This window comes from Acinonyx jubatus, chromosome B4 (genome assembly GCF_027475565.1).
Source record: "Acinonyx jubatus isolate Ajub_Pintada_27869175 chromosome B4, VMU_Ajub_asm_v1.0, whole genome shotgun sequence".
In the NCBI taxonomy this organism is placed as follows: Eukaryota; Metazoa; Chordata; class Mammalia; order Carnivora; family Felidae; genus Acinonyx; species Acinonyx jubatus.
In genome coordinates this window covers 129,869,882-129,892,062 of record NC_069387.1, presented here as the reverse complement: position 1 = coordinate 129,892,062, position 22,181 = coordinate 129,869,882, and the positions used below count along the sequence as shown (strand labels likewise).

At 56.7% G+C, this 22,181-nt stretch overlaps 2 protein-coding genes across 7 annotated transcripts in view; one reads left to right on the top strand and one right to left on the bottom strand.

Annotated features, from left to right (window-relative positions):
* Positions 1–15: 15 nt before the first annotated feature.
* On the top strand, positions 16–19,473 carry SUN2 (Sad1 and UNC84 domain containing 2). Of its 3 annotated transcripts, none has more exons than XM_027070716.2 (18): positions 16–207; positions 3,146–3,304; positions 4,192–4,382; positions 4,737–4,874; positions 5,455–5,550; positions 5,931–6,024; positions 7,234–7,304; positions 9,538–9,653; positions 12,042–12,299; positions 12,710–12,787; positions 13,255–13,298; positions 13,862–14,027; positions 14,365–14,586; positions 14,915–14,999; positions 15,382–15,497; positions 15,654–15,821; positions 16,141–16,233; positions 17,732–19,473. In XM_027070716.2, exons 2-18 carry the CDS (start codon positions 3,183–3,185, stop codon positions 17,843–17,845), a joined length of 2,172 nt encoding a protein of 723 aa, XP_026926517.2. In that variant the 5' UTR covers positions 16–207; positions 3,146–3,182; the 3' UTR covers positions 17,846–19,473. The 3 variants fall into 3 exon arrangements, with proteins under 3 accessions (XP_026926517.2, XP_053082784.1, XP_026926515.2); XM_053226809.1 differs by lacking the exon at positions 16–207 and adding an exon at positions 2,943–2,962; XM_027070714.2 differs by lacking the exon at positions 16–207 and having other exon boundaries at positions 12,045–12,299.
* The window catches only part of GTPBP1 (GTP binding protein 1), a 38,166-nt gene continuing 24,971 nt past the window's right edge, over positions 8,987–22,181 (bottom strand). For 2 of the 4 annotated variants that reach the window (XM_053226810.1, XM_053226811.1), the window contains exon 12: positions 8,988–9,845. In XM_053226810.1, the coding sequence (XP_053082785.1) occupies positions 9,738–9,845 (108 nt within the window). In that variant the 3' untranslated portion in view covers positions 8,988–9,737. Of the gene's footprint in view, positions 9,846–22,181 lie in introns of all 4 variants that reach the window. The other 2 variants (XM_053226812.1, XM_053226813.1) reach the window with 2 other exon arrangements.

The window sequence follows — 22,181 nt, the reverse complement described above, 5'->3', positions numbered from 1 at the left end:
CGGCCGGCCCCACTCGCGCAGCGCGGTTCTGCGCGGGTCTCATTGTCTGCTGCGCCCTTCGGCCCGCTGGCCTCGTCCCGCGCCGCGCGCCCCGGGTCCCCGCGCCTAGCGCCACTCGCAGGATTCGGACGCGGGAAGGGGGCGCGCCCAGGCGGCGCAGCGGGCCTCGGACGCCCCCGGCCCCGCACGGAGCAGCCGCGGCAGCAGGTAACAGCCGGCGGTAGGCCTCTGGCGGGCGGACGTGCGGGGCAAGGGTGGTAGGCGGGGTAGGCCGGCCTTTTCCGCCTCCCCGCGGGCCCCGGCCGGACCCCGGGGTCACCGTCGGGCCGCCCCAGCCAGGGCCGAGCTGCCCAGGCCTGGTTCTTCCTCTCCCGGCCAAGCCGGGCCGGGCTCCAGCCCCGCCTGGCGCACGCCCCTGGGCCGGTCGGGAAGGGCCAGCGCCGTGCCGGGGCCAGCCGCCCTGACTCATCTCCGCAGCCCGCCCCCCGTCCCCGGGGCCGGCCGCCCACTGGTCAGCCCAGAGGGCGGATGTCTCCAGGCGGGACTTCCCCGGGGCAGAACCTCCCCGAGAGGAGGGGAGCGAGAACCGGGCTACCTCAAACCGGCCCAGGGCAGTGCCTGTGTTTTCGTGCCAGGCAGGCAGTTTCCAGGGACAGGCAGTTCTCTGCCCTCTGCCTGTCAGACTCCGGGAATAGGAGGGAGGCCCATTTTGTTCAGTTCTTAAAAAAAGAAACCAAACAAATAGGAGGCGGGAGTGTGACTTAGTGCAGAGCCGCAGGGAAGGCGCGTGGTTAGTTTAAAAAAAAAAAAAAAAATCTCTGCAGGTTCAGCCCGTGGGGAAAATGAAGGGAGAAGGGAGTTAGCCCCTGGAGCGTTTTACAGGTCCCACGAGGGAAAGTAGTGTGAAAACGTCCCGTGGAAGTCGCCGGAGATCTGAGTTTGCAGATTGGGTGGACACTGCCATATAAGTTTGCCGAGGGGGGTGTGGGGAAAGGTGGAGTTGAGAAAAGGGATGTGGTTCAGCACAGAAGTGGGGAGGGATGTTTTGTTTGAGGGTTTCTTAACTCTGTGTGTGTGTGTGTGTTTGTGAGTTGGTGAGGGTGGGGTCTATTCAGATACGCAAAAGATTCGAGCTCCTAGAGATTCATTTCTTGTTTTGTTTTGGAAGATTCAAGCCCTGACCTTTCTCATTTTCTGAAACCGGACTCAGTTGCAAACTATTTTTTTTTTTTTTTGATACTAGGACTACAGGAAAGACTAAGAAGCCTCTGGGGGGGGGTGGAGGAGGGTGCTGACTTCTGATGCTTTCAGCCCCCCCACCTCCCCACGCCCCCCACACCTCCCTTCCCCACCCCTTCGTCTGAATATTTATATTCTTGCCAACAGCAGCTTGAGTTGGCAGAAACGTTGCTTTGTTTCTGCCCCCCCCCCCCCCACTGCCCCGGGTGAAGGCTTCGTCCACTTCAGCAGGTGGGGGTTGAGGAAGAGGAGTCTATATGGGCATCTGGAGCTTTTAGGTGGGGAGGGCAGTAGTGGGGGTGGCATTACCTTATAAGGAGAGGAATACAGAAAAGGAGCCAGGCCAGCTTCCTGCTTTGGCTACTACCGATCGGTCCCTTTACTAACACTGTCTAAAAACCAGGGGGAGGGGGGGATGCCAGGTGGGCATCCTACCTGGGCAGACGCCAGTCAGACCGAGACATGAGGCTGCTTGTTTTTCAGAAGAGGACTTCTGAATTCTCCGGCTGGACTAACCAGACCTTCTGGTTTCCATAGGCTGGAGTTGGGAAACACTAGAACCTATACCCACTGCACAACCTAGGGAACTAATAGTATAAGGAATATGAGAAATGATAATAAGTCACAAGTACTAGGGACTCTCGTGGGGGCCTAAGTGTAACAAAGACTTTGTAGCATGGGCAGGCAAAGGCACCACATTGAGACTCCTCACGCGGGAAATCTGAGATTTTGAATTTGGGTTTCTACATCTGAAAGGCTGATTAATCCCCCCCCCCCCCCCCCCCGTCGTCAAACACCGCCTTTTGCCACGACTCTTCACCTTGGCTTCGAGTCCTCGGTATCCGTTCCAGAGCCTTGATTTCCCACGGCACGTGGTGACTTCTTCCCTCCGGCAGGGATTGACTGTGATCCCACACGGCCGCTCCACCTCCCTGTTTTGTTAGTTTGTTGACAAATATTTGTCGTGTGACAACCCGTTCTGTGCATATTCAGGGCCGTCAAAGACTCTGGTTGGGGACACACGTTTCCTAAAGCAACTTGCAAACGTTATGGTAGAGGGGGAAAGAGCCAGGCCGTGCCACCTGTCCGATCTGAGCTCAAACCCTGCCTCTGTCATGTACAGGCTAGGGGACTGTGGGCAAGGTCACCGGTCGTCTCAGGGTCCCAGGTGCCTCCCTTGCACAGTGGCGGTAATAGTACCTCCCGTGTTCATAAGGATCAGAAATGAGTGCGAAAGAAGCCGGGCACCCAGGCGGCATTAGCAAAGTATTCCGTCATCACAATTATCATCATACAGGATGCCCTGATGTTGCACTACAATGATCACTGAGGGGCTACGACATGCAGACACCTTCAGGATGTAGGTGGGGTTCACCCCAGAAAGGTCTTCTCCGGTCAGCGTTGGATTGGGACCCTGAGTCAACGAGTCTAGCCACAAGGAAAAGAAAGTGTGTCCCCTCTAAGAGAAACAGCTGGAAGGCGCGCGCACCCAGCTCCAGGGGGAGGGCAGCGTAGTGGGATGGCCCGACTAGAGACTCTGTGTGGGCAGTAATGATCAAAGGCATTCAGTTAGCGTCTGTGGCGTGCCTCTCACGTTCCACCTGCTCTGCTACTTGCTAAAGGCCGCAGAAGGTCCGGTTCTGCCTCTCCGGCAGCTCCGTGTCAAACCGAAAGCCAGAAGAGCGTGTGGAAAGCACCGTGAGAGAGGCCACCTGGGCACTAAGTGAGCCCGAGGCAGGGCCGCCTGGCGGCAGGGTGGGTGGTGCCGGGAGATGCTCCGTACACGCCCCCTTGTCCCCACCTCTGGGGCTGTCTGTGTTGAATGCGCAGGGGGTAGGCTGTTCGCCGGGAGGAGCTGAAACACCTGCCCCCGCCAGGCCTCACTGGTCTTCCTTTCTCTCCCAAGACTCTCTTCAGGGGGAGAGTCCCCATCCTACCTCGTCATGTCTCGCCGAAGCCAGCGCCTCACGCGCTACTCCCAGGGCGATGATGACGGCGGCAGCAGCAGTGGAGGGAGTTCGGTGATGGGGAGCCAGAGCACCCTGTTTAAAGACAGCCCTCTCAGGTAGGAGACTGCCGTCTCACCCCCGCCCTCCACCCCGCCCCGGCCACCCACGGATAGCGCTGACCTGCTGAGCAGAGGGCTTGGGCAGGTCGCTGCACAGCCTTGTCCTGTCGCCACCTGACTGGGCAGAGATCAGGTGCCCGTATCCAGCCGAGGGGGAGCATTCGCACCTTTGAGGATGCGAGGCCCCAGCCCTGCTGTCTCTTCTCCCCCTATTGTAAGCCAGGCTGCTGCCCTCTCGGTCAGAGAACAGGAAGTGGGGAGAGGCAGCTTCGAGAATAAGCCAGGCCAGAAACCCCGCCAGTGCGGGCTGGGTTCACAGGAGCCCTCTCTGCTCTGGACGGATGTGCCCGTCTGACCATCCTCCCCAGACCCAGGAGTACCTTCTGCAGGGCTCCAGCGGGGCCCGCAGAGGCAGCCCAGGAGAGGTCCCGGTCCGAGGAGCATGGCAAATGAGCTACAGCAGGCGCCAGCCTCATCCTGCCCCGCTTGCAGATATGAGGCCCAGATAACCGCTCACGAGGCTTTGGCTAGCCCTGGGAGGCCAGGTCGAGTTGGTCTGGGATTTCAGTGGGTGGTTGAAATTGCTACTCTCTTAGAAGCATGGCGGCGGGGGGGTGGGGGGGTGGGGGACAAAAAACTTTGGCATTGAAGTTAGAGACCTGGATTTGAATCCTGCCTTCATCACTCACTGCTGGTGGGATCTGGAGATAACGGGGGCAGCGACTGCACCTGTGGTTAGCGCAGTCAGCAGCTGGGAGCTGTCAGTTGCCTGGCAACAAGGCTGACCCACTCACCAGAGGCGGGCAGAGCGGCTCCCTTTCCTGTTCCCGGATGGGCTCACCTGCCTGCTCCCCTCCTCTCCCCTGCCGGCTCCCCTCCCACAGGACCTTGAAGAGGAAGTCCGGCAACATGAAGCGCCTCTCCCCAGCGCCGCAGCTGGGCCCCTCCTCCGACACGCACACGTCCTACTACAGCGAGTCGGTGGTCAGGGAGTCCTACTTTGGCAGCCCCCGGGCCGCCTCCCTTGCCAGGAGCTCCATCCTCGACGACCAGCTGCATAGCGACCCCTACTGGGGTGAGTGTTTGAAACCTGCCTCCAGAGGCTTTGCTTCCTCTGGAAATTTAAGGTCCAAACTCTCCCCCCTCCCCCCCTCCCAGTGGTTTCCTAATCCCCGCCGGGCCAGAGGAAGGGCTCCCCGTCCTCAGAAGCCCTCGGAAGAGGAGCCACAGGCCACTTCAGACAACGAGGTGGCCACGATGCTGCTCCAGGCCCGGAGATCCCCCCCCCCCCCCCCATGGACCCGGGGAGCTCAGGAGGAAGCTCAGGGCAGCTCCATCTGTCCGTCAGAAACGCTCCTCAAGGTGTCCCCATGAGGCCCTCCGGGATAGCCTCCTGCCCCAGGAGAACCCCGAGTTCTTCCCTCCTCAGGTGAGGATCTGCGGGTGAGGAGGAGGAGAGGCACAGGCGGCACCGAAAGCAGCAAACTCAATGGGCTCTCTGAGAACAAGGGCTCCGAGGACTTCCTGGGGTCCTCCTCAGGTTACTCTTCAGAGGATGACTATGCAGGTGGGTGACGCCTCAGGGATACGCTCCAGCAGGTTCTGGGGCTGCTGGGGGAGGTGACGGGAAGCCCGGGGAAGGTGCCCCCCTGCCAGCCTGAGAGCGTGGTGTCTGGCAGGCCCCTGCGCAGACCAGCTGGGCACCCCCTGGTCATGCCACCGTGGCACCCTGAACCCAGGCCTGGGGCGGCCCCTGACATACTGTGACTGCCCTGTCCCCGTCAGTCGGAGCAGCCTATGGTCGACTCCGTTGTGTCTGCCTTAACGGGGCGCTTCACATGTAGGAGCTGCTTTGACCCCTTTGGTCTAGCTCGGAACAATGGATCGAAGGATTGCTGGTGAGGAGAGGGGTGCAGACAGTAAGATCAAGGGAAATAAAATGTCAGAAACCTCCCGTTGTGTTCCTTTGACAGACCTTTACTGACCCGCTAGGTGCCAGGCCTGGGTGACGCTCTGGGGATGCGAAGGAGAATGATACATGGTCTCAGCTCACAGTCTAAAGGAGAAGATAAATAATAGGCAGTCTCCCTGTCTCTGGGCTCTTAAAAGGGAGGACAGACTGAGCCGTGGCCTCTCTGTCCCTGCAGGATACTCGGAGACTGAGCACCATGGTTCGGGTTCACGGTTAAGGAACGCAGCCTCTTGGGCAGCCTCTTTTTTCTGGATGGTGGTCACTTCTCCAGGTGGGTGCTGGCTACTCTGTGCACGGCTATTTCCATTCTCTACAGCAGTCCCTTCTTCCCCTTCTTCCCCTTCTCCCTGTGGTTGGGCATCCCACCGAGAGACCATAGGACGAGCAGGGAGAGCTCGTCCTAGAATAAGCCACTGGAAACCAGGAGCCAACACTCTAACACTCCCACTCAGAAGGGCAGGAGCAGCTGTGGAACAGGATGGAGAATGTTGGCAGAGTAGGCAGGTGGGATTCGAGGACAGGTGCACCGGCAGGTCAGCATTGGGGGTAGCGGCAGGGAGGGCTGCAGGTGGAGACAGTAATGCTCTGAAACCACAAGCTGCAGGCCGCTGGCTGAGGGTGACCCTCAGGCCTTGACGGTCCCTCTTCCAGGCCGGCTGTTTGGACTCCTCTACTGGTGGGTTGGCACCACCTGGTATCGCCTGACAACAGCTGCCTCCCTCCTCGATGTCTTCGTTTTAACCAGGTGAGCGAGACTCCCACCTTGACAATGACTCAGCCCTGGGACAGAAGGGACCAATAAGGCTTCTAAACCTGTATATGTCCTTTCTGTGAAGGTTTCTTTTTCTCGAGTTTACGTGCAGTTTTAATCAGTGAGCATGGAGTAGACTATCCAGAGCCCCTCTCTGCCTGACAGATAATGGGATCGAGTCAGGTGTTGCCTTCCAAACCAGTAGCCTTTCAGGGAGAATTCTGAAATTATGGGTTCCTGTTATTTGGCTACTTCCTGCTAGATGCCAGCCCCCATCCAGCCACGTCTGAGTCTGACAGCCTGGTCTTACTCTGGCTGGTCAGGTTTCAGGCTCTGGCCCAAAAAGTGGTGTTTCCGAGGAAAGTTCAGCTTTCCTCCTGGCCCTGGGGCAGTCTAGAACCCAGTGTTCTCTGCTGGGTGTTCAGAAGCCAGGGATAGGCGCTGCGTGATGCTGTGGGTTGATTTTCTAAGTCCCTGACCCAGCAGAGCCGGGAAAGAAGACTGAGCCAAGAGGTCAAGGTCCTCTGGACGTAATCCTGGCTGGATGATTGGCTGAGGATTATGCTGAGAAGAGGGCCAAGGGTGGATCCGTGTCACCAAAAGAAGGTTCCATATTTTTCTACAAGAAAATATTGTTGGGGCACCTGGGTGGCTCAGTCGGTTAAGTGTCCAGCTTCGGCTCAGGTCATGATCTCACAGTCCATGAGTTCGAGCCCCACGTCGGGCTCTGTGCTGACAGCTCAGAGCCTGGAGCCTGCTTCGGATTCTGTGTCTCCCTCTCTCTCTGCCCCTACCCAGCTCATACTCTGTCTCTCAAAAAGAATGAATAAATGTTAAAAAAAAAAAAAATTTTTTTTTAAGGAAAATATTGTTTAAGGAGTTCCATATTTTTTTCTAGAATTGCTTGCTTAGAGGACTTGTTCGTATGAAAATTTCAGGTTTTACAAAGACCCCGTGTTTTTTTTTTTTTAATCACATCAATAAAATTCAGAGTCAGCATTGTCCCCATTATTCCAAGACTTGCAGGCAAAGCTCTAAAAGTCTCCAGTCCAGCCCTGGCAAGATGAGATGCTCCAGGGCATCCCCCTCCCAACTCTAGTTTGGCACTCAGGGAAAGCCTCTGCAGACTCCCAGCAGGGATATAGAGCCCTGGATGCTCTCTTGACACCTCTTCCTCCCCTGCTGTCCCCTCCTGTGGCCCAGGCGCTTCTCATCCGTGAAGACATTCCTGTGGTTCCTCTTGCTGCTGCTGCTTCTGACCGGCCTGACCTATGGTAAGCTTGCCCGGTGTTGCAGGGCAGGGGTAGGACGAGCATGCCAGGCCGAAATGGAGCTGGTGAGCCAGAGGGGCAGGGCAGTGTGGGTGGGGGGCTGGCGCTGAGCGGACACGCAAAAACCAGAGGGATGGTGATCGCCTACAGGCAACGGAAGGAGGTGGGATGAGTGGAGTCAGACTGAGCCTGGGCAGCTCAGTCCCAAGCTCTCGGCCACTCCTGTCTGGCCCTCCCGGCTCCTCGTGGACCTGCGTGGCATTTCTAGGGTGTCCAGTGGGTGAGAAGGGATATGCCCCAATCCGTTGATCTTGTGTTCTGTTTGGGTGGCCGCACTTGACTGCCTGGCATGTCAATAGAGCATCCTTGGGGCCATCTGAGTGAGAACATGCCCTAGTACAGGAGTATTGGGGTAAAAAGCAGGGATCTTGACAGGGATCTTGTTGTTAGTAGTCATTTTTCCTGCATTCCAAATCAGGGTGTAGTCTGAGTGAGTGAATTCTTGTTATGACATCAAGTTCAATCTTTAAGATCGAAACAATAAAGTTGTAAAGAGAAGTCTGCCTTTTTGTACTAAGATATTTCATTAAAAAAATTTTTTTTATTTATTTGAGATAGAAAGCATGAGTTGGGGAGGGGCAGAGAGGAGGGGGTGGGGGAAGAGAATCCCAAATAGTCTCTGCACTGTCAGCACAGAGCCTTACAAGATGCTTGGTGGTGTTCCATTCTCTATCTTAGGACTTTCACGTGTTCTGCATGGTTGTAATCATTATTTATATATATTGTGTTCAGCTTCTAATCTGACAGTGTTGCGGTCTCACGATTCCACGTGAGTTGCCTTCATGGCCCCCAGGCTCCGTTTTAATTATTGTACCAATTTATAATTAACTTATAAAGACCACGCTTTACCTTTTTTTAGAGCTGGTTTTATAGGTTTAGCATCTACTCAACTAGTATTTATTTTACTTAACAGCCAGGTAGAAAATTTTTCCCAAGTGTGGACTTCCTTTTTGTTTGCTGTTACAAGAACAGCTTGTTCACGTCCAGTGGAAACTGGGCATCGCCCTTGAAGTAATAATGACCCTTTACGATCATACAGTGCTTTGTTCAGGAGTTACTCTGTTAACTTGAGCTTCACCGTGGCCTCATAGGGTTGATGGGGCCGATGTGTGTGGAGGGCCTGAAAGGCCGGCGGAGTGGGCTGCTCAGGGAGTGCATTAAGGGAGGTGTGTCCAGAGGGTCTGATGGAAAGCCTGGTGGGCGTGTGCTTCCGGTGGTACCTGCTCACGGCCAATGATTGAGTGGCAAGTGTGGTCTCCCTGGGATGGAGACCCACTGGCTGATACGGCTCGCCAGGTGCCCTCATCCCCCACCCCACACGCGTAAGCTCAGGAGTAAACACATCACAAGCAGATGGCCCCTGAAGCAAGATGCAGGCGTCTTTGTGGCTGCAGCCTTGTGTTGTCTTGGGTCAAAAGCACCTTCTTTTAGCAGGTGTCTCCTGTTTCAGGGATTCTCAACCATGGCAGCTCATTAGAGTTATCTGGGGAGCTTTTAAGACTCACCTATAGAGGGATACTCCAGACCAGTGAATTCATTTTCTAGAGAATGGGGCCAGATATTGGGTATTTTTAAGCTTCCTGGTGATCTTCTTTTTTTTTTTTTTTTATGTTTATTTTTAAAAGACAGTGAGACCCTAGACAGAACATGAGAGGGGGAGGGCAGAGAGAGAGGGAGACACAGAATCTGAAGCAGGCTCCAGGCTCCGAGCTGTCAGCACAGAGCCTGATGCGGGGCTCAAACCTATGAACCACGAGATCATGACCTGAGCCGAAGTCAGACGCTTAAGTGACTGAGCCACTCAGGCGCCCAAAGAGCTTCCTGGGTGCTCTTGCCAGACAGTCTTGGCTGAGAGCCACCATCAGGTCCTCTGGTTGTACCTCTGGATCATCCCTAGCTTTATTAGAGCTATGTTCTCTGAGTTTTGCCATTTACAGAAAGATGGGGATTCCTGAGGAGTGTGAGAAAGCATATACTCTGGGACCGTCAGGTGGAAGTTGCTGCCTCAGAGAATGATGGGAACCTCCATCCCTTGTACCGCCTTCCAGCAGCAGCCCAGCTCACAGAATGGGACAGGCTGCTAACAACCCATGTTGATTAGGCCGCCGTCTTCAGCAGCGTGTGCCTTCTGGCTTATGGCCACAGGCCTGGATAACCCCCTCTCTTCTGTGTACAGGTGCCTGGTATTTCTACCCCTATGGGCTGCAGACCTTCCACCCTGCGATGGTTTCCTGGTGGGCAGCGAAGGGCGGCAGCAGGCAGCATGACGTGTGGGAGTCTAGAGACTTCCAGGTGAGTAGCTTAGGGTCACGGGTCCTCACCTTGCCTCTATTTGCAGTTGATTTCTCTGCCCTCATAGCTTCCGTAGGCGGTGTCCTAGCTGGTAGACTGCCTTGTCCCCTGTCTCTGCTGTTTGGGGTACAGGCACTGGGAGAGCAGTTTGGGCTTAAATAGGACTCCAAATTGTCCCAAATCAGTTGCCATCTTAAGCACACACAAAAACAAACAAAACAAAACAAAAAAAAAAAAAAAAACAGAAGGAAAAGGAATCAGACAAATCGTTTCAGCTACTTTGTTCCTTCTCTATAGTTTCATAAATATTTCCTCAGCATCTTCTAAGAGTAAGGCGATGGGCTGGTCAGTTACCGATTACCACAAACAGATCACCCCTAAAATCAGTGCCTTAAAGCTGCAAGCATTCGATTGGCTCATGAGCCCGTGGGTGCCCTGGGTGGCTCTTCTGGTCTAAGCAGGGACGGGCTGCTGGGTCAGCAGGGGCAGGCTGGGTGCCACACGTGCTCTTCTCGTCCAGCAGGCGAGCCCCGCCTCGTTCTCTTAGCAGACGACCATGGTGCCACAAGAGCAAAATCAGGCCTCAATTCAAAACTAGCACACTGTCCCTTCCTCCACGTTCCAGGCCGAAGTAAATCTCAAAGCCAGTCTAGACTCAAAGAGGGGGGAATAGGGGCGCCTGGGTGGCTCAGTCGGTTGAGCATCCGACTTCGGCTCAGGTCACGATCTCACGGTTCTTGAGTTCGAGCCCCACATCGGGCTCTGTGCTGACAGCTCGGATCCTGGAGCCTGCTTTGGATTGTCTCCTTCTCTCTCTGCCTCTCCCTCACTCATGCTCTGTCTCTCAAAAATAAAAAAAAAACATTTAAAAAGGGGGCGGGGTAGACACCACCTCTTGATATAGCACGTGCAAGGCCACACTGCAGAGGGTACAAATACAGGGAGGACGGGAGGACAAGAGCCTTGTCTGCACTCTGCCCGAGGCTGCCCAGGCTGTGTCCTCAAGGAGCCTGCAGTGTGGCGTGGGAGGTGACAGGGCACACATAACCGGAATGTGTGCATACATGTCATGAAGTCACCAGTGAAAAGTGTTTCATTCTTTTTCCCCTAATGACATCTGAATTTTGCTTGTATCTTGCTGAATTTAACTGGGGAACACATTTTTAACCATTTATTTTGGCGAATATTACCTTCCCGACTGCCATGTTATCACATAATGACCTATTCTGGCATTCTAACTTTCCCTTTTGGAATCGTTAGTAAGGATGTTAAGTGCAGTTCAATTTCAGGACTACCTTTTCTGTGAGGAGGAGGAGGTTAAGAACGAACACACCTTTGTCGTACTTGCTTACGTTTGCATAAAGACACTAATGAAAATAGTTGCCTGGTGGGGGAGCCGGTGGTGGCTGAGGGCCCAGGTGGATGGGACACAGGTGAGGGGAGGGCTTGTCACTCTTTGCTCTTCCTGTCCTGCAGATGTACTGCCTATGTTAAAACATTCAAAAATCAGAAGCAACTTCTGCCCTCAGGAGGCGGCCCTGGTCTCTAACTGACAGTTGAGAGACTATAATTTCTCTTGGCAAAGATTTTTGTTTTTAAGCCAACAAGGTTTTCAAAATCCATGGCATGCTATCAGGTGCCACCGTCAAGTCCAAAGGACTTATTCTGCCTATTCTGTGGGCCATCCAATTAGAAGAAAGAGAGCCTCTTCAAATTGCTTCGTCTTTTAGCCATAGCTCTTTTTTTTTTTTTTAATTTAATGTTTGTTTTGAGAGAGAGAGAGAGAGAGAGAGAGAGAGAGAGTGAGCAGGGGAGGGGCCGAGAGAGAATCCGAAGCAGGTTCCAGGCTCCGAGCTGTCAGCACAGAGCCCCACGTGGGGCTGGAACTCACAGCTGCGAGATCATGACCTGAGCCGAAGTCAGACGTTCAACTGACTGAGCCACCCAGGCGCCCCTAGCCATAGTTCTCTTGAACGAAGTGGGCGGCTGAACCTGTCGGCCGCTCGCTTTCCTGCATACGCACACATGTAGGAGAGGGAAGGGGGCTGGCTCCAGCCCGGGAGGCCACCCTGCCCCCTGCCGCTCCTCTGGTCCTCTTCTTGGACCTGTTCCTCCATTTGGACCCTCTTTGGAGAGGGCGCTGTGTCCCCTCCCGCCTGGCCTGCGCACCCGTCCTTGGCACCTTGTGCTGCACTCTGTCACCACGTGCCCGCATACTCGCGGTACCCCTTTGCCCTGCTGGGGTACTCACCTCGCTGAGCACGGATGGTCCTCAGGGCCAGCGTGAGTTCACATTTGGGTGTTCCTGGGATTCCCTTCCCTTTCTCTTCAGGAAGCACTGTTGTCCTAGGCCCCTCACCTCTATGGCTTTTCCCTCCCACCCCCTAGCAGGCTGAGCAGCGCATCTTGTCCCGGGTACACTCTCTGGAGCGGCGCCTAGAAGCTCTCGCTGCCGAATTTTCCTCCAACTGGCAGAAGGAGGCTGTGCGGCTGGAACGTCTGGAGCTGCGGCAAGGGGCTGCTGGTGGGGGAGGCCATGTAGGCCTGAGCCAGGAGGACACCCTGGCACTTCTAGAAGGGCTGGTGAGCCGCCGCGAGGCTGCCCTGAAGGAGGACTTCCGTAGGGACACCGCCGCTCGGATCCAGGTCTCTGAGCGTGAGCAGAGTGGCGTGTGGGTGACACCGTGGGGGTGTGGGGTGGAGGGGTGAGGCCCTGCACACCCTGACACGAGAGGGACAGCCGTGTCACTTGGCAGTCACTCACCTTCTCTAAGCCTTCGTTCCTTCCTCTAAAATGGAGACCCTCAGGTTTCCCCGTGCACTCCCAACCCCGACTGTGGAAACAGGAGACCACAGAGTGCCTGGCACAGTAGGGGTGCAGCAGAGATCAAGGGGGTCTTGCGTGTTTGAGAAGCACTTGTGGCACAAAGGCCAGGAGCCAAAGTTTGCAGGCAGACGGGCCTGGTTCAGTCTCCAGTTCTGCCTCTTACTGGTTGTAAGTTCCCTCTGCACGTTAACTCAGTAAAATCCTCAAGACGCTCCCCTGTGTCTGACAGGAAGAGCTGGTCACCCTGAGAGCAGAACATCAACAAGACTCAGAAGACCTCTTCAAGAAAATCGTCCAGGCTTCCCAGGTTGGTGGACTCAGGGGCACCTGGGGCCTCCCCAGTGGGGCCCTGATCTATAGTTCAACATCTGCTCTTGGGCTGAAGCAGCTTGGTTCTCCCAAAGGGTGCTTAGACACTAGATGGGGTGGGGATGTCATCTCCTGACTTCTGCTGGAGCTGAACCCACGTGCACAGGAATGCTTTGCAGGGATGCCCGGGGGTGTGTTTGAGGAAGGGTCGCTTTCAAGAGGCCTGTTGTGCTGGGTATAAGATGCTGAATGAATGAGGGAATGTATGCATGCCTAAGCATGCGGATGGGGCAAGCCTCTCATGAGGACCTAGGCCAGGAGGTGGTTAATGTTTGCTGGAGCAGTCAGGAGAGCCTGGGGCAGGGCTCTGCCGGAACAGACTCCAGACAGAATAGATCCTGCTCTGGGAGACTGACTGCTCTGAGCCTGGCATATGTTGTATTTCTGCCTTCTTCCTGCTTACAGGAGTCTGAGGCTCGACTCCAGGAGCTGAAGTCCGAGTGGCAAAGGTAATGCGCACTGCCATCCGGCCTAGGCCTGCTCTACCCCCAACCTCTCCACCCCACACCCTGGCAGGCCTGGGGCGCAGAGCCCCGGAGCAGAGTTCTGATTGCGTTCTGAACAGAGAGGGGATGGCTGAAAACTAGCTCAGGAACATCTGAAGGGCAAGAGCGGTTGAGTGGGGGAGGGGGCACCGCAAGAGAACTGGGATTTGTGGGTTCACTCGTAGACCCGCTACCTTTTCTGTACACACTCATGCAGGCTGCCTTCCGTGCCCCAGACATCCACCCGTGTGGAGGATGGAGAGGCCGAGGCAGAGTGAATTATGGCTCTGGTCTTAGGAAGGGGACAGGATAAGAATTCGCTCGTTGGGATCGGCAAGCCAATTCGAAGGCACTGGGGCTGTGTTCTACAGCCAGGGTCCCTAGGTGGAGGCCTTGCATTCGTGTGCAGGTGCTGGGCACTCACTTCTGTCGGGAGCCAACTAGGGGATCCCCTTGTGTTCCGCGGCGTGGCCTCACACCTCACCAGAGATCCAAGGCTTACTCTTTTCTCCTCTCCTTGGGAGTAGGATGACCCAAGAGTCCTTCCGAGAGAACTCCATGAAGGAGCTGGGGCGACTGGAGGGCCAGCTGGCAGGCTTGCGGCAGGAGCTGGCGGCCCTGAGCCTGAAGCAGAGCTCGGTGGCAGACCAAGTGGGCCTCTTGCCCCAGCAGCTGCAGGCGGTGAGGGATGACGTAAGTTGGAACCATCCAAGTCCCCTGCCGAACACCGTGTCCTCTGAGAGTGTCTGTCCTACGAGTCTGTACGGCAAAGAGCCTTTTGCCCTGGTGGCCTGCTAGTCCCGAGTCTGGACTTGGCCCAGATGTTGGCTTTCGTAGACAGTTCTTCCTGTTTTGTTATCAGTAACACGGAGAGTTGGTCGTAACGCTTTCCTTCAGGTGGACTAGCGGGGTGTGCTTGGCCCTTCCCTTCCCGGCTTGTGTTCTCTTCCCGCCCCCTCCACTCCAGCCAGGAGCCACCACAGCAGCACTGTCCCTGTGAGCCTCTAAAAGACCTTCCTTCTGTCGCCAGGTGGAGTCCCAGTTCCCTGCCTGGATCAGTCAGTTCCTTCTGCGCGGCGGGGGGGCCCGCAACGGGCTCCTTCAGCAGGAAGACATGCAAGTTCAGCTGCGGGAGCTGGAGGGCAGGATCCTCGCCCACGTGGCCGAGATGCGGGGCGAGTCGGCGAGGGAGGCCGCCGCCAGCCTGGGGCTGACGCTGCAGAGGGAAGGCGTGATCGGGGTGACAGAGGAGGTGAGGACCGTGGGGCCCCGGGAACAACCCCCACCCTTACCCCCTCGTCCAGCGCCCTCGTCCCTGGGAGTCCTAGACCCGCGCAGTCGCACACTGCCAGCTTCCCGGTACGTCCCAAGACCACGTGCGGGAGGCTCCGGTGCTTGCTTTGGGGCTGGTGGGGGCAGGGGGGGGGGTGCATCTAGGTTAAGTGGCACGTGTGGCTGGACACCAGTGTGTGGTGCAGGATAGGAGGGGGCCGGTCCGGGGGTCCCTCGCCCCCAGTAGTGGGGGCTCAAGGGTGGACGAGTCTGCTGCTCGTGGCAGCTGCCTCGGATGCCTGTTTTAGCAGGTGCAGCGCATCGTAAACCAGGCCCTGAAGCGCTACAGTGAGGACCGCATCGGGATGGTGGACTACGCTCTGGAATCAGGAGGTCTGTGTGTGCGCTCTCCCCACTTTGCAGAGCCTGGTCCCGTGCTGGCCGCCCCCCTGGCATCTGCCGGGCAGCCGTGGTGCTAGGCGGGCAGGGCTCGAGATGGGCAGAAATCACAACAAAGGCAAGCAAAGAAACTTGGAGAAGTCCGGATGAACTGAATACCATCCTTGGCCAGGGAAACTGACGCTCACAGCTGTAGTTGGGGTGAGGTTGAAGACGGCCTGGGGCATCTGCCCTCCCACCTTGAGAGAGGACATGGCCGTAGGGGTCCCCTCTCGAGTTCCCTGGGCTGGTGAGCAGCACAGGTGTCAGCGTCTCCCTCCCTCCCCTGCTGGGATCCAGCTTTAGGTGCCCACACTGCCTGTCTTTCCTGCCTCAGGGGCGAGTGTTATCAGCACCCGATGTTCTGAGACCTATGAGACCAAGACGGCCCTCCTCAGTCTCTTCGGCATCCCCCTGTGGTACCACTCCCAGTCGCCCCGAGTCATTCTCCAGGTAGGTACCCATGAGGGCAGCAGCAGGGGCCCCAAGCAGGTCGCCTGCATAGCTGGGTGACTCCCGTCCTGAGCCAGCAAAAGCCGTGCTCAGGGTGGGCCGTCTTTGTCACCCGCCCCGTGCTGATGGGACTTCCTTTCCTCCTCGTCCCCTCAGCCAGATGTGCACCCAGGCAACTGCTGGGCCTTCCAGGGGCCCCAGGGCTTTGCTGTGGTTCGCCTTTCTGCCCGCATCCGCCCCACTGCTGTCACCTTAGAGCATGTCCCCAAGTCCTTGTCCCCCAACAGCACCATCTCAAGTGCCCCCAAGGACTTTGCCATCTTTGTGAGTATTCTACCTTTGGGGGCTCAGAGGGGCTACGGGACCGTGAGTCTTTACTAAGGATAGAGCCAGGACCGTTATTTGGGAGGAAGGGGGCAGACCTGGAAGGGATAGCCCCAGCCTGGGAAATGGTAGCTTAGGCTGCGCTGGAATAACCCACGTCCAGTGCTCAGGCCCCTGTAGTCCTACCAAGGCTGGCGCTGATCTGCTCGGGGGCGGGGGACCCAGTGTGGGAACAGGAAGGGAGAGCATTCTTCCCCGGGTGACTGGGGCACTTGTCCCCGGGGATGGATCGTCCCTCCATCCTTTGTTCTCTTTTCAGGGATTTGATGAAGATGCGCAGCAAGAGGGGACACTTCTTGGCCAGTTCACCTACGACCAGGATGGGGAGCCCATTCAGACCTTTTATTTTCAGGTATGGGACTCCGCTGTGCCAGCGGAATGGTACATTCAGCTTCCTATCCGTTCGGCAGATGGTTTCCAAGCACTTACTCCGTGTCAGGCACCGCGGGCTCAGGTCAAGAATAGGCACAGCCCCTGCCTCCCCACAGTTCGAGGCAGGGAACAGGGACAGCTGTCCAAGTGGCACAGGAGAGGCACCACATAGACATCCACACAGAGGGGCCCATCCCGGACGGGGAGCCGGGGGCAGTTGTCAGAGGGTGCTCCTCCTAGGCCTCAGGCAGTGCCGCACGGCTAGGGCTCTGAGGGAGACTTCTGGCCTCAATCTGAACGGGCATCAGTCTCCCAGGGCCTTGTTAGAAATGCAAGAAATGCCAGTCTCCACCCCAGGAGCTAGGCTCCCAGATCCCGGCAGCCCCAAGAAATCAATGTTCTGACAGCCCAGATGAATGCTGTGCCGGGGGCTTGAGAGCTACACTAGGGGTGAAGAATTGGGTGAGGTGGCAAAGGGACAGTGGTGGGAAGGGAGGCCGGAGAGGGGCAGGCCTGGCTACCAGGCCAAAGAGTTCTGGCCCTCGGGGCTGGGGTGGGCACTGCCACGTTTTAGGCAGAGAAGTGACAAGACTGTGCACTGTAGTCAGATCATGTGACCGTGTGAACGGTGCATCCAGGGGACGAGACCGGTCAGGAAGTGGCTGCGGAGAGTGTCGGGAGTGAGGATGGAGAGGAGGTAGACACACAGTTGCAAGTGTCAGACTGGACAGAAGTGGAGAACGTGGAGGGGAGGACTGTCCCAGGTGCCAAGAGGCAGGCTAATGCAGGAGTGGGTTTGGCCACCAAGTCTGAGGCACCTGTGGGCCAGTCCCATGCAGCCACCAGGGGACCAAAGACTGAGCCATGGGAGTGCCTGGGACGTCTGGGGGATGTATGCTGACCGAGCCTTTAGGAGACAGTAGAGGAAAAGCGGCTGTGCGGAAGGCCAGAGGACGGGAAGGGAACGGGAAAGCGCTGTGTCTGTTGGCGTCGAACTGGGGGCCATTTGCTCCAAAAGCTCAAAAATCGTGGCTTTTGGAGCAAAGAGGACAGAGGCCTGCTAAGAACTTGAGGAAGAAAACTCTGCCTAATTCAGAGTAAAAGGATTCTTTTCCACCGTCAACATATATCAGATCCTCCGTGACAGTGATTGTGTCCCTTGACCATGATAAAGAGCTCCTGTGAATCTGTCTGGAATGAATCTGGCTGGTCCTCAGCTACAAGGCCATTTTTGTGTGGCTGTGGGTCATGGCCCCTAGAGGACCTCTGAAGCCCCTGGGACTCCTTGGCCCACAAGCTGGAAACTCTGCTCCACGATCTGAAGACAGGAGCTTTGCAGTCCAGTTCGCTGTGGAGGCCTACGGGAGGGGTGGGGGAGGGGGGCATCGGACCCTGGGGGTGGCTGTCCCCCTCTCTGCCCTCCTGTCAGCAAGGTCTGAGGGCTTGGGACACTCTTAACACCTTCTTTCTCTACCCAGGACACTAAAATGGCCACATACCAGGTGGTGGAGCTTCGGATCTTGACTAACTGGGGCCACCCCGAGTACACCTGCATCTACCGCTTCCGGGTGCATGGGGAACCCACCCACTAGGCCTTCTCTGTGCTGCTGCCAGCCAGCTGGGAGGCCAGCCCCTCCCAGCACGTGCCCCCTTCTCTGGGAGTGGGAGAGCAGCACCTCTGCCCCTTCCCCACATGCTTGACCAGCGCACTGACTTCCAGGAGCAAGAACCGCTGGCCCGATGGAGACAAGAAAGAATATGCAGGGCTTTCCTAGCGCGGGGCAGCTCGAGGTAGACAGCACGTTCCAGCGTCCCTTTTTGTGACCTCCTTGTGCCAGGCACTGGGTGTCTACTTCCCCCTCTTAGGAGGGTGTATATATGTAGCATATCATGGGGTGATCGTGAGGCAGGGGGAAAGGCAGTGAGTGGACCTATGTCATCCCAGCAGAGGTGGGTGAAACCTGTCTGCCCCTTACCCAGGATGGGGGGCTGGCAGCCAAGGAGCTGCGGTTGGTAGGCGTGTGAATGAAGCAGGTGCCAAAGCCATGGGTGGGACAAGCAAGGGCCTGGGGCAGGTGAGCTGCCCCTATCACCAGGCAGGGAAGTGACGTCCTCTAGGAGGAAGGTGCTCACAGTGCAGGCTGGGGCTGAGCCCCAGGCAGGAAGCTGCTTGTGCAGGGCAGCCGGGCTCTTCCAGAAATCTAGTGCCATCAACCTATGGAGCTTGACCCCCTAACGTCCCCCAAAGGCCTCTCTATACACTGTATGTGTTCTGGGTCAGAGTGGGCCACGGGGCTTCTCATACCCTTGAGGGTCGGGCTCCTATGAGCCTCTAAGGGAGGCTGCCTCTCTGGCTCTGAGGGGTCAGGGGGGCAGCCAGTAGGATTCCCCCTCTGCTGGGGTTAGTGCTTTCTCTCTCCCCTGATGTTGGGACCGAGGCCCACTCTGCTCCCCATTCTGCTAGGGCATGCCTGTGCCCCAGAGCAAGCTTGCCACATTCCCCCAAGGTGCAGGGAGCCCAGACCTGCCTTTTGAGGCCATAAGCAGCTGGGGTAAGCTGAAAAGGGTGGGGAGCAGCATACTCCCCAGACTCTCGGGATGGTCCAATGAGAATGATGGTGACATTCAGGGTGTCGTGGTGGGAAGAGGCCTGTCCGCACTGTGGGCCTTGTCCCACCACCACCTGACTGTAAGGGGCTCAGCTACTCCCTTGAGACTCTCAGCTCTTGCTCAGATTGTTTCCTTTCTGGCTCGTTTTCTAGGGGGGGTGGGGTGCTGTCAGGGGTGTGGGCTGGGGGAAGAGAGGGCTTTGAGACCCAGCAGACTCTGCTGTATTATGTATATATTTTTCAAGGTCTGTTTTTTAACTGAAAAGCTTTGGGCTTGATTCCTAGCCCCGTTCTGTGGGGCACCGGGTGATTTCAGTTCCTTGTAACCTGGCTGCCAGGGGGGGCTGCGGTGCAGGCAGGTGCCGTAAGAACAGGGCTGAGCCCCAAATGGGCTCCAAGGGGATGGAGCTAGAAGGAAGGTGAGGCCTAAGGCCACCTGTGGGCCTTTGGCACTGGCCCCAGCTCAGCCCCCGCCCCCCCGCCCCCCCCCCGACAACCAGGTTTCATTTTGCGCTCTCCTGTCACAAATGCTGCACTATTGGTTCTGAATTTTTTATCTCCAGATTCTAATTTATGCCTATGCAAAAAAAAAAAATAAATTATGCCCAGGATTAATAGAGTGTGTTTTTTTTTTTAATCTGAAGTCTGAGCCTAAACAATGCCCCAAAGACTCATTCCTGAACTTTAGAAACCAGACTTCTCCACTAAAACCTAGCTGGAACGGGGCCTGAGGCAGGCCCTGCTCTGCGATTCTGGGCTCAGGGGCTGGCAGGAGAAAGAAGGGAGGTGGCTTTACTAGGCCTCACAGACACCCCAGTGTGAAGGGGCAGCTTTCCCTGCATCTCTCAGTGCCATCTGAGCAGAAGGCAGAAGAACTTACCTGCTTCACAACCAACCACGTCTGCCTTCAGTGCGGATCCTCCCCACGGGAACGAGGCATCTGTCCCTCGTACCTGTGCTGGGATGGAGCCCCTGCAGAGCTGCACCTACCAGCTCAGGGGAACAGGTCCTGGCCCTTCCCTGTAACTCTGTCCCCAGATCCAGTGCCTCCCGAGAAGCCGCTTGAAGGGACAGGGGTGGGTCCCCAACCACGCTTTCCAGTGTACCCGGTACCTGACCCAGGGCTGGTCCCCACTGCAGCTGAGAAAATAAAGGCAGGGACAAGTCAGTAGGGAGGGGCTGGGGATAAACCACAGGAGACAGTAGCAGGTGCAACGTAAATCCAGCCCTGAGGCTTCTGGCCAGTTAACTGCTCAGTCCTGTGCGCCAGGAAAGGCCGGTCCTGGGGCTCACCCCCAGCGACCACGCGCTCCATTCCCTTTACTTCACTCAACACCTGCTCTGCATCTGGTGCCACTGCTCAACAACGGGGATGTCCCCAAACTGCACCAGTAAACGAGTGCCTGGGACTTGCCACGCACAGTCAGGGCTCCGTGCCTCTGCTTGTGTGCTTCCGGGCTGGGCGTGTGCCCTCTGCCCTCTGCCCACGTCCAAGTCCTACTGTCTCCTCAGGGGCGCAGCTCTCACCCCGTTTTCCCCAAGGCACGCCCCGTGATCCCCAAGCTTGCATTTCCCTCTGCACCGTGGCATATTCTGTTACCTTATTCTGTTCAGTAAGCCAGAACAGGGGTCCCAACTGAACTAAAGACACCACAAATGTTAGCTGCACGTACAGAAAGGGCAGGATTGGCCATTCGAGATGATCAGTTAACAACTTTATTCTTTATCATCTACAAAAGGGCTGGTGTTTTGTTCCAAAGTGAGAGTTGGTAGGGCTGAGACCCGTACGGGACCTTTGGAGTCCCTGTTAATGACAGTAAAACATTGTATTCAGTCAGCCCCTGGCAGCAGGTGTGGGCCTGGCGACCACAGATCCAGACCAACCTCCTGAGTGAGGACAGAGGCCAGGGTGGAGGCCACAGCTTCCAAAAGCAAAGCGGTGATGCTCTTAGGGGCAAAAGAGTTCAGGCAAAACAAGGTCCCACCCTGGAGAAACCCTGTGGAAACACAGACGCCACAGCACCTCCCACGGGGACAGAGAGCAGGGGGCGCTGCCCAATGCTAGAGTCCTCCACTTCCGAAGGCACCAGCAGGCAGAGGCCCCTATAAGCAGAACCAGGTCAAAAAGCAAGAAGGACACAGCACACCGAGGAACAGGCAGGGGCCAAAGGGCAAGGAGCAGAGCAGCTGCCTACGGATGGCCGCGGCGTGGGCCGGAGGAGGAATGAACGTGCCCACTGGAGGCACTGCTCTCTGAGCTTGTTTCCTAACCGGAAAAATGGAACACCACCTCTTTCCTATCTAGTAGCTTCAAAATCAAACAAGTGAGGGAGACACCCAACAGCACAGCCACATCACAGAGACTTGTCAACACCACGTTTCTCCTTCCAAGCCTGCCTATCGCCACATGGACTTGGCAGCTGGTGCAGTGGTTAAGCAGCACAGGGACCGTTCACTGGGCACCTCCCATGTGCTGGGCACATCACAGCTTCACCGTACGTTCTCTCACCGAATCCTCACAACCCCCGTGACAGAGGCGCTTACCTCTTGCTCTAGACGAGGAAACTGAGGGTCAGAGAAGATTGGCAGCTTGGCCCCTGTCACCGCTGGCAGAGGAGCCTGGGTTTTGAAACCACACATGCCCGAGAGGAGAAGCTGGGCTCCTCCTGACCCCGCCCTGCTCCACAGCTGGGGGCTCCAGAGAGGCACAGCCAGCATTCCCCATGGCAGCACCTCCACCTGGAGGGCCTGGGCCGGGAACATGACAACCATCAACTTGGAACAAACTTTTATTTTCTGTGCCGGTCCGGTCAGTCCATGGCCATGGGTCAGTGGTAACTAGAAATAGTTGGAAGGAGGGGAGGGGAAGGGACCAGCAGTTCAGAAGCAAGAAGAATGGAGAGGGCTGGGATGGGAAGAAGGCAAGGCTGAGGAAGGACCCAGCCAGCTGGGTGTCTGCCCTGGTTAGAAGAACATATCTCTACCCACCAGTCCACCCTAAACCAAGGGCTTCTGTCCGCAGCTCAGGCCAGGCTCGTTTGGGCCCCACAGGGCCATCTCTGGCCTGGAGGACCCCAGACAGTGAATCTTCCAGAGGGCTTAATGCTCTGTGCTGGGCCTGGAAGAATCTTTTTCACAACCCCCTACCTAACCTCCCCACACCCCCACAGGGGCCTCCAAAACTGGGGCTCAGACCTTTCCCTGTTGTGCTCCTGTAGCAGCCAGCTGGGGCAACACGGCAGGGCTGTGGTAGGGAAGAGGAGTTCTAGCCCAGGCCTGGCTCAGAGGAACACATCCCCACCAATAGGAGGTGCTGGTG

Excerpts from the sequence above, each read along its gene's own strand:
- SUN2 (XM_027070716.2), top strand. The coding sequence starts at position 3,183 with ATGTCTCGCCGAAGCCAGCGCCTCACGCGCTACTCCCAGGGCGATGAT. Across the intron at positions 5,551-5,930 it reads GATGGTGGTCACTTCTCCAG|GCCGGCTGTTTGGACTCCTC; the intron begins GTGGGTGCTGGC and ends TCCCTCTTCCAG. Across the intron at positions 14,028-14,364 it reads TGCAGGCGGTGAGGGATGAC|GTGGAGTCCCAGTTCCCTGC; the intron begins GTAAGTTGGAAC and ends TTCTGTCGCCAG.